The sequence below is a fragment of the Ursus americanus genome, chromosome 23, assembly GCF_024610735.1.
Source record: "Ursus americanus isolate L20-20 chromosome 23, mUrsAme1.1.p, whole genome shotgun sequence".
In the NCBI taxonomy this organism is placed as follows: Eukaryota; Metazoa; Chordata; class Mammalia; order Carnivora; family Ursidae; genus Ursus; species Ursus americanus.
The window spans coordinates 2,426,881-2,438,035 of record NC_142149.1 but is presented as its reverse complement, the minus strand read 5'-3'; the positions used below and the strand labels follow the sequence as shown (position 1 = coordinate 2,438,035).

At 53.5% G+C, this 11,155-nt stretch overlaps 1 protein-coding gene across 1 annotated transcript; it reads right to left on the bottom strand.

The window, feature by feature from the left end:
- Window positions 1-328: 328 nt before the first annotated feature.
- On the bottom strand, window positions 329-11,079 carry EIF4A3 (eukaryotic translation initiation factor 4A3). Its single transcript, XM_045814209.2, has 12 exons — window positions 10,864-11,079; window positions 8,695-8,767; window positions 8,042-8,108; window positions 7,549-7,611; window positions 6,753-6,885; window positions 6,448-6,528; window positions 4,748-4,889; window positions 4,186-4,324; window positions 3,500-3,615; window positions 933-1,040; window positions 712-839; window positions 329-560 (listed from the first exon to the last, which is right to left on the bottom strand). Exons 1-12 carry the CDS (start codon window positions 11,030-11,032, stop codon window positions 544-546), a joined length of 1,236 nt encoding a protein of 411 aa, XP_045670165.1. The 5' UTR covers window positions 11,033-11,079; the 3' UTR covers window positions 329-543.
- Between the last annotated feature and the right edge of the window lie 76 nt (window positions 11,080-11,155).

Below are 11,155 nucleotides of genomic sequence, written 5' to 3'. Positions count from 1 at the left end.
CTGAACAGGGTCCCAAGCTGCCCAGCACCCAGGGCATTTGCTGCGCCATCATCCTGACCGGCGTGGCCAGTCTGCAGAGGCGGACGGTTCCGCCACTTCTGTTTACTGTTCAAGAGACCAGAGAACGGGGCGAAGGGCCTGTTGCCCGGATCACACTGCACGTCACCAGAAAACCTGGTGGCACCTTAAGAAACATAAATTATAGGGGCGCCCAGCTGGCTCAGTCAATGGAGTGGGCGACTCTTGATCTCAGGGTCGTGAGTTCAAGCCCCACATTTGGTGCAGAGATTACTTAACGTTCGGGAAAAAAAAAAAAAAAAGAAACAAATTAGAGTTTATGATAAAAGTTCTAAACGTTTAATGAAAAAAACTCAAGAGCACTGCATTATTTACATGTGGATAAGAAAAGAACACCAAGGGCTCGTGCTGGGGGCTGTCGGAGAGTTCACACAAACCCCGTCACCCAGGAACCGCCCCCGAGCGCTTCCCAGCTGGAGCACAGGGCAGGCGGACGGTCGCCAGCTCATCGGCACGGCGGGCTCCTCAGATCAGATCAGCCACTGAGAGAAAGAAAGGTACGTGGTAAGGAGTAACACAAACACAATGAAAACGCAGAGCTCTCACTGGAGGCTCACAAGACTTCCCCAAGACAAACAGGAGAACAGGAGAAGGGCTCCAGTGTCCCCACCCCAAGGACAGGTGGCCACTCACCGTTCATGGGCATCTCATCGATCTGGGTGGAGTAGTACTGCTCGATGTCCCTCAGGATGCGGATGTCGTCATTCTTCACAAAGTTGATGGCCACCCCCTTGCGGCCGTAGCGGCCTGACCGCCCGATTCTTCAAGGGCAGAACAAACCGTTTCAGTGAACGCAGCAGGAAAGGTGTCGGTAAACCCGCCAACAAGGAGAACCCTGAGAAGCCTGCCCGTACCTGTGTATGTACAATTCTCTGTTATTGGGCAGGTCGTAGTTAATGATGAGGGACACCTGCGGGACGTCCAGCCCCCTGGCCCACACGTCTGTGGAGATGAGCACCCGGCTGCAAAAAGAGAAGGAACCTGAGGCAATCACCTTAGTCGCAAAAGTTTTAGACTGGCGGGCGCCTGGGTGGCTCAGTCAGTTAAGCGTCTGACTCTTGATTTAGGCTCAGGTTGTGACCTCAGGGTCATGAGATCGAGCCCCACATCAGGCTCCACGCTCAGCACAGAGTCTGCTTGTCCTTCTCCCTCTGTTCTTCCCCCCACTCTGTCTAAAACAAATAAAACCTTAAAAAAAATAAGTTCTGGACTGGGTACGAGTTGAAAACACGTCGGGTCACCCTCACGCGGGCCCCCAGCAGGTGTGAGGGGTCACGGACGGAACCAGACCTGTGCAGAAGGGCACTCTGCGTTCTTAGTTGTACTGAGTTCCTGTGTGCTACCAAATGATAGTTCAAGTATCTCTCGTTGTTCTGCGTTACCCCCGTCAATCACGGAGAGACACAATTTACTTCTGCCTAAGGAGTTAGGAATGGTGGCGTCACTGACTCCCGTGCCGGGTTCACCATGTCTTCAAATTTGTACTGCACCCCACACCACTCTGCCCGTCAGCTGGGACAGGATCTGACACACCACCGGCCTGCACCGTCCAACACGGAGGCCGCCAGCCTGCCTGCCGCGCACCCACAAAGTGCCTGGCCTGGAATGGAATGCTCTGGACGTGTAAAATACACACAGGATTTTGAATACTTAGGAAAAAAAGCAAAAAAACCTTAATTAAAATTTTTAATGCTTATTACATGTTGAAAACGTTGAAATGATTTGCCACATCGGGTTAAATAAAATTTATTAAAAATCAACTTCACCTGCTTCTTTTTATCTGTTTTACCGTGGCTACCAGAAAGTCCCAGGTTACATATATGGCTTGAACTGTAGGTTACTGGACACGACTGCTCTAGAAGCACTGAATATGAAGGGACAGCAGCATGGGAGAAAAGAGTTCAAGACAAAACAGGAAGGTGCCCCAGCCACATCATCACGACACGCGCAGCCCCAGGGGGAGGAGAGAAAACAGGACCCGGCCACGCTGGCAGGGGAGGCCAGGCTCGGGGGGTCAGACGCCTGCCAGACAGGAGCAAAGACAAGGGCCACACTGAGGCACATCAGGGTGACAGCAACACGCCAGGGGGCCAGGCAGGTTCTTCCAACACAAACACCTGCATCCCCAGAACTCTCTCAGCAAATCCCACCCGAGCTGTCAGAAGGAGGCATTGCCAAGTGAAGCAAACACTTCCAGACAAACTAAAACCCGCACCTTGTCCCTGGCAGCCCCCAACCACATACACAGAGACATCCTTCGGGCAGAAGGAAACGCATCCCAGACGGAAGGTCAGGGACTAAGGAAGAGAGAAACAAATGGTGAATATGTGTTTGACCGTAAACACACTCTGTCACACGGAGCAAAGACATCGTGTGGAACTTCCACGGAAGGACAGGGTCACGACGTCACCGCTTCCAGCCTCTGTGGGCAGGGACGATGGCCCCAGTGCCCATCACAACAGCAGAGGACAGACACGCGCTGTGCTAAGGGGGCTACTCAACGAACGGAGGCACAAACATTTTCTAAACCCAGAACTGGGGAGAAAGAACAACAGTAAGAAGAAATCCAAGATAAACGAAGAAATCAGAGAAGAAACACGAGAAATAAAATGCACTCACGACACCGTCAGCGTAAACCACCACACCAGCGTCGGCATTAACTAAACCGCACCCACGGCTCCAGTTAAGGGACCGCGATCACCGTCAGACTACAGGAAACCCAAACCGAAACACATGGAGAGCCGTGGGCGCCCAGGACAGCGCCTCTTCCGACCGCAAGCGGGAGGCCGAGGGCGTGAAGTGCCTGCGGGGGACAGCCGCCCGACGCGGCCGCCCTGGCTGCATCGGAGACAGAAGGCAGCCCCACGGAGACAGACGCGTCCGTGATGAAAGCTGCTCCTCCGCGGACAGAGTGATTCCGCGTGTGCACGCCTGGCCTGAGGACGCGTCCCGCACGGGCACCGCGAGCCTCCGGCAACTGCACCCACCGCCCGCTCGATGCTGCCAGGATGGTGAAGAGAAACAGAGGCGAGGACGCAGGGCATCCGCACCGCACGGCGCTCGGCCTGTGAACGCGCACACGCACGCACACACGCAGCACCTGAAAGGGGAGCGTGCACTGGGCCGCCAAGTGCAGCTGAATAGAAGCCAACAAAGCGCGTTCCCGGACCACAGTGGGATTAAGCTAACGACCAATCACGGAAAGATGAACGGACAATCTCCTTACTCAGCAACAACGAAACACGCTTCAAAGACGCCAACCGAGCCACTCGGCGAAGGCCACCACCACTAGGAAGCCACCCTAGGGCTTCCTTGGCGGCGCCCACCACAGCCCGGAGCGTGAGGGAATCCAGCATGGCCCCCAAGCGGAGGGCCCAGGGAACACCACTGGCAGGACCGGGTATGGAGAGAGCTGGCCCACCTGGCGCCGGACCGGAACTCCTTCATGATGGACTCGCGCTCCTTCTGCGGCATGTCCCCGTGCATGGACGAGACCGTGAAGTTGGCTTCTCTCATCTTCTCTGTCAGCCAGTCGACCTGCACGTCAAACCAGGACACGCCGCTGTAAGCTCGGAAACCAAACCAGACGGTGTGTTCTGGATTTTACTGCAATCATCTAAGCAGAACCTCGTCTACGGTGAACACAGAGCGCAAGTGCTCTTGAAACTCGGACCAACCTTCGCTAGACGTGCAGAGCGCTGCACTTTCCCGAGCACTGTCAGGGCAAAACTCCTCTTGTTTGTTCCATGTAAATTTCTCAAGGGAAAGGAAAGACCATCTCTCACTGTTCTCGTTTGAAATTCAAATTTGCATCTTTTTTGGAAGGTGGCCCAACTCCTTTTCCTGTTTCAAGGGAGCCGCCAGGCGCTCTCGGCAGCATCTGCACACGAGCATCGCTTGGGAGCCCACGAGACCCAGGCCCAGGTCCCACCAGTGACTCCCGAGGCTTCGGTGGTGCGACCAGCATCAACACCTCCGCACAGTTCAATGGACACGCCCGACTGTTCACGTCTGAGCCTTTACAGACAAGGGCTGACCTGCGTTCCTGAGAGAACCCACCCTCAGTTTGGGCCAGAAGGACACTGAACAGCTCGGCTGGCTGCCTACCTTCCTTTTGGTGTTACAGAAGATGACCGCCTGAGTGATGGTCAGCGTGTCGTAGAGGTCACACAGCGTGTCAAATTTCCACTCTTCCCTCTCCACCGCCACAAAGAACTGCTTGATGCCTTCTAGAGTCAATTCATCACTAGAAGACAAAGACAAGTCCTGTGAACACATTCTCCCGCCCAGACCTGAGGGCATACACAAGCCAAGCACCGCCCCCGGCGCCCGCCTGACCCACGGCGGCGCCCGCCTGACCCACGGCGGCCCCCGCCCCTCGCGGCCACAGCCCCCCCAGCGGTCAGCACTCCCGCTGCACAGGCCACAGGCTGACCAGTCTCAGCCTTCAACGGCCGCTATCCTGAGTATTATGTGTCTTACTCCCACAACACTGAGGGAAAACACCACCAGCTACCGGATAAATTTGGAATTACTGGGCCAAAGGGGAACACACATATAAAAGCTGGCTTTTCAAAATAGAAAACAGAGAAGAATTTTCACGTTTTAAGCCTCAGACACAAGCTACGTGGCTACGTTCTCGCACCGCCCAGAAGCAGGGCATTCTCACCGCTTCACCAGGATGCGGATGGGGTCCGTCATGAACTTGTTGGTCATCTCCAGGATTTCGTGGGGCAGCGTGGCGCTGATGAGCACCACCTGCGTGGCTGGGGGCAGGTACCTGTACACGTCGTAAATCTGCTCTTTGAAACCTGAGACAAAGGAGAGGCACGGTGAATTCTGAAGGCTGCACACTTCGACACAGAAGCGGCGACAGTGAGGCATAAGGCTACGTACGAGGACTCTCTTCCAGAGCCGGGAAATCCATGCGCCCCGCTCCTCCGCTGCTCCCTGGTGGGCTCTGGGGATCGCAGCCCCCACCCGCCCGAGAGGCCCGGGTGCCGACAGTTAAGAGCAACAGAAACCCAGCCCCGGGTCGCCCGCCTCAGACGCCTGCTGGCAGTGACGGCTCCATCCTAGCTCTGCTGCCCTGTGGGGACCTGCGTCCGCTGTGGCCGGATCTGCCACAGTGACGAGAATCCAGAGACCAGCATTTTTACAAAACCATCTTCCAGTTATAAAACTCCCACCCACGGAATCATGATGATTGTGAACTAGAAACTAGGACGTCACGCGTCAACTACACCTCAATCTGTGGCACCTAGCCCATGGGTCAGCACCACCACCTCCGCCCGGCGCGGGCAGGACGGGGCCAGCAGGTGAGTGTGTGAGAATGCCCAGAGTCCCACGACCCCTGAACAGACCGGGACGTTGTGACACACACAGACTGAGCCCAAGATCTGCATTTCTAACAAATTCCCAGAGGACACGGACGCTGCTGGTCTGGAGACCTCACTCTGAGAAGTGCTGCCCACCGGACAGGAGCCAAGGAGCCACCGGCAGCCGTGGCTTCCTCGGACACTAAGGAAGCCGAGTGCTCTGTGGTAACTGTGTGTCCTCTCAGCTGAAGACCAGCCTTCAGGGACCTGGACGCCAGGAGAACCATCGAGAACCCCACCTGCACTGCTGGTCAGCGCAGAAAGGCAAGCGCCTCCTTCACCCGGGTGACCCTGACGCCTGGGAGACGCCCCACCAATCCCCAGTAATGAGGCGGAGACTGAGGGGGAGGGTGTGTGCAGGCAGGGAAGACGACACTGTAACAAGGCCCTGGCTCAAGGTGACATTTTTAGGACATGTTTCCCCCCTGTGGACTAAGCACAGCTATCATCACTGAGGGGCATTACGTACCCATCCTCAGACATTTTGGTCAAACACATAAAAAGCCTAAAAAATACACATCTCAAGTCTAGAAATTTATCTTATTAACTGGTTAAAGAATAAAATCAGCCTAGATGACCAATAAGACAACTAGTTAAATGACAGAGTATCTGGACCACAGAACACCCCGCTGCCACAGAACCAGCTTCCCTGCCACACCGCTGTGCCCCCACAATCCACAGCACGCACTTCTACACGTCCCATCTAAGCCCACGCCTCCCCATCTATGCCGACCCCAGACACACAAGGGGTAACGCCGCGGATACCATGGTTCTGGCTGAGACCAGCCTCACCCCCACCACACTCTTCCTACCCTCACCCACCCGGTGAGAAGAGCAAGGTGCACGGGGTTCACGTTCGCAGCAGCCCCCAGGGCACGGGGCTTTCTGCTGATACCCAGAACGCTTGCGTTCGCGGCATGTTTCGTCTCTAGGACGTGAACAAGTGAACAGTTCAAGGTCAGGAGGAAATCTAGGCTTTTGTGACTCGTACCTTTATTCAACATCTCATCTGCCTCATCCAACACCAGCATCTTGATGGCACGTGTCCTCAAACTCCTGCGCCGGATCATGTCTGTAGAATCAGTTTGAAATCATTAGACCTCAGGCTACGAGGAAGCAGTCGGCCATTCCACCTGGTTTTGGAGCATTTCAGAGACCTTCTGTCCACTTCTTACACGTCACCCACACGCCAACACTCCAGTGTGCGGCACAGCAAATGGAGAACAGTGCTGGGTCGTTCAAGCGTGTCTTACAAACTCTACACACCGCACGACTTTTACAGACAAAAGCGCTTACCAAAGACACGCCCGGGTGTGCCAGCCACAACGTGCTGCCCGTAGTCCAGCTTCCTGATGTCCTCCCCCACGTTGGTGCCCCCGATGCAGGCGTGGCACTGGACGTTCATGTAGTCCCCCAGAGCGAGCAGGCCCTGAATTAAAACAGGGGTCACATCTGGGGTCTGCCCTCAGGACCATGCTGAAGCCAGAGACCCTGGAGTTTCCCCAAAGTGAAGGTAATCTCTACTCCAATATAAGATGACCCCCAAGTATTATTTATTCCCTTATTTGTACCACGAAACTACAAAAGGACCCACCCTCCCTCTTCTAGGCTTTTCTTGCCAAAATGAAGTTTGTTTTACTGGCTTCTTATTACAGAAACAATATTTTAATTACAAAACACTGGAAATACATAAAATTCATAATCCTAGCCACCAAGACACAATACTGACATCTTAATATACGCTAATTATATATACATTAATTATATGTTTAAAATATATCGTAAAGACTTATATAAGTCTTTACACCGTTAAGTACAAAAATAACAATTATTTTACTAAAACAGCTTTTTGTTGAAAAAATTATAATTCTGAGACTGCAAAAATCTATTGGAATCACACCAGCTACACTAAAAATGACTTAGTATAAACCAGCAACTCCTGTAACAATGATTTATGACAAAATGTTAGGAATCAGGAAACAAAATTTGAGGGAACGGAAGAACAGGGTCAGATTAAATCAACCCACCGGCCTTCTACACCTGAACTAGGAAGCAGTACTTGCAAGTACGGCGCCACCGCTCAGCAGCTCACCTTCTGGATCTGCACGGCTAACTCTCTCGTTGGAGCCAAGATCAAAGCCTGGGTTTCACGAACCTGGTAAAATGATTTGTCAGAAAACAGAATCCTCAGTACCCTCGAGGCAGACTGCTAACTAATTCAGACGCAGGTCTATTCTGAACTTTGCCATGTGTTAGCCACACATCTCATTTCTAATGGGACGTAAATGAGCCCGAACAGAAGTTCAAGTGTGAACCCAGCCATCGTGGGGTTCCCTGGGCAGGATTCTTGCTTGCAGATGACAATGTCCACTAAAATCTCTCCCCATTTAAATGACAAGGAATGTATGACAGGGTATGAGTTAGCTCTCATATTAGTGTGCAATTAAGAATCTCTTAAAAAATTTGAGTCTGTACAACTAAACAGACATTTTAAAAAACTGTCCTTTTTGAACACTGTAGTTACAAGAGAAAAAGAAGTGTATCCTAGGATTAAAGGAAGGTTCACTTAAAGAGTGGCGAATTACCTGGATATCCAAACACTGGAGGACAGAAATGCTGAAGGTGGCAGTTTTGCCTGTGCCAGACTGCGATCTGTTTAAGAAAACACAGGCACCGGGGTGAAGGACGGCCTACCCGGTCCCACTCACACCAGCCCAGTGCTCCAAGGGGTTGGCTGAGAAGCACCTGGGCAGCTCCTTCCGAGCTGATGCCCCACCTCCCCGAGCGGACCAACGCCTTCCCCGCACAGTCACAGGCCGTTAGTCAGCAGCTGCAGCTCCTGCACCGGGGGAGTCGGAGGGGCAGGGTCTACAACCCCGACAGGTGGGACAGGTGGCAGAAAAAGAGAGATTCCCTTTTCTATAAATGGAATGCTTTTCTGTAATCTGGGACTAAAACCACCCCCAAAAATAATTTTTCTTGTAAATGAGTCTTTAAGGCAAATCAGGAATAAAGCCATTAAGAGAGTATTATAAACCGTTCACATGCCAACTGATAAGTAAAGCTGGCTAAAAATATGACAGCTTCTAGAGTAAAGGACACAAAAACAAAAAACAAGACACCCTGTGGCTAAAGTCAAGGGAAGGGTTGGTGGCGAGTCTGTGGACAGAGAGAAAAGCAGTCCTCCCAACGCACTCAGCTGACTAGCGCCTAACCCCCATCGGTGCCAGGGACGTACTGAGCAATGACGTCTCTGCCTTTAATTATCTGCTTGATGGCTCGCTGCTGTATGGCTGACGGTTTCTCAAAACCTGTAAAAAGAAACAGAGAAAGTCAGTTCTAACCATGAGGACACTGGAAGCTCCTTGGGGCACAGACTGTATCTTTTTTAAGCCCCCACCTGCACCCCTCCTAACCCAAAATCCAACACACAGAAGCTCTCGAGAAACAGCTGCTGAATGATTGAGCTGAACTGTATTTTTATACTAACGTGGATCTTATTTGTACAGACAAAATCTCTATAAAAGAAACACCGCTGCAGAATCCAGAGGCCCCAGTTAGATTACCAAAAACACCCCAACATGTTAACGGTGGTCCTCCTAAAGCACGGGTGCCAGAGGCTCGCCTGTTATCATTCCTTCTGTACTGACGACGTTACAACAGCCTGCATCGCTTTTTACTGTTTCCGTTACTTTTTTTCTTTTTTTAAGATTTTATTTATTTATTTGACAGAGAGAGACACAGCAAGCGAGAGAGGGAACACAAGCAGGCGGAGTGGGAGAGGAAGAAGCAGGCTCCCAGCGGAGGAGCCCGATGTGGGGCTCGATCCCAGAATGCTGGGATCACGCCCTGAGCCGAAGGCAGACGCTCAATGACTGAGTCACCCAGGCGCCCCTGTTTCCATTACTTTTTAAACTCTGAGAGCGGAAAATGAATCCAGTAGCACTGCAGCCACCCCTTTCCTCTCCAGATCAGTTTGCGTGCAGTTCATGCCGTCTATATCAGCACTGATTTCACAGCCTGGGTGGTTCTGTGGGGGGTCCACGCTGTGCTCCTTCCACGTGACACAGCCTCATGAACTAGGACACCACCCCCTCCAGCACAGCAATTACCAAAGAACGAGGCTACTCTGAAGGGATAAATGTATCTTCCAAGTAAACAAAACTTTATGTACAAAAGTTGTAGTTCAGTTACTTCTGGGTAGTCTTTTAAAATGTTAGTATCCCGTCTAACATTAAAACTGTAACAGATGATCTAAAACCCTCCTGATGACCAAGCCCAGGGATGGGAAACTAAAAACAGTGTTTGCGGCCGGGATGTCCTGTATGACAAAAGGCAGGTAGGACTGTCAGCCTCACCACCAAGTCGGCTGCAATGGCACTTCTCACCTCCCATCCTCTTGCTCTGTCTAAACTGTGGTAATATCAAGGACTGTTGGGTAAAACTCAGCCTAGTCCCAGGCGTTAGGCACAGATGCTGATCACTCCCATCTCCATCTGCAACCCCACCTCTTCCCAGGCTCCGGACATCTCCAACCAGATGGCTCACAGGCCCCTCACACTCACCTGCCTCCCTCAACTGCTCCCCACCTCTGCAAATGGCAGCACCACCCACCAGTTGCTCACAACACCCAGGAAGCCTCTTTCCTCTGCTGCTCACATCAACCCACCTCCACCTCAACACCATCAACTCTCTTCTGGACTCAGGTCCCTCCTTCCTCCCCTGCCCACCTCTCACCTCCCTTCAAATCCACAGACTCCCAGAATAACCTCCGAAAGTGCAAATCTGACCACGTCATTCCCCTGCTTAAAACCCGCCAATGGCTTCCCACTGCACTTAGAAATAAAATTCAAGCTCTTCATCAGCTCAGAGGGTGCTCTGCAAGATCTGGCCCTGCCTGCCGCTCCAAAGTCGCCCGAGGGCTCCCACCACCGAGGGCTTCTTTCTGTTCCCGGGAGGCACTCGACTCAGTGCTGCAAGGTCCTGGCACCAGCTGCTCCCTCTGCCCGGTCCTCTCACAATGGGCTCCTTAATCCAGACCTCAGCTCAAATGTCAGCCCCTCCTGGGAGCCCGTTACCGATCAGCCCCACTACTCCCCCGACCCTGCCCCTTCGCAACTCCATCACCTGAAGCAAGCTCGGCTCCAGGCTGCGCTTCTCCCCGAACTCATTTAAGCTCCCTTAGGGCACAAGCCTGCGGGTTCAGTGCTAAACCCTCAGGCCCAGACAGCGCGGGTCCCTAGCACCTGCTAGGTACAAGCCCGTTATCCGCTCTGAACTGACTCCCCGGCGCCCGAAGACTTCACAGCCTTCGCCGGGCCCAGCGTGCCGGACGCGGGTGGCCCGTTGGGGGCCCGGGGACTCCCTCCCGGCCGCGCCCCCGCCCTCCCCGCCCGCGGCCCCCGACCGTAGGCGTAGATGCCGCGCAGTAGGTCCTCCCGCAGGCCCATGGTGTCGAACGTGGGCGTCACGTCCACCTCCTCGCTGGTCTCGAATTCCACTTTGGTCATGTCTTCCTCTTTGAGAAGCCGCTTCCGCGCCGAGCCCGAAGTCGCCATCGTGGCCGTGGCCGCCATGATCCCGAGTCGGCTGAAAGCGGAGCGCGCGCCGCAGCGGAAAGCGGAAGCAGGGCCCGGCGCCGCCGGCGCCAGGAACTGACGCCACTGCGCGCGTGCGTACGAGCCTGCGTCGGGGCCGCG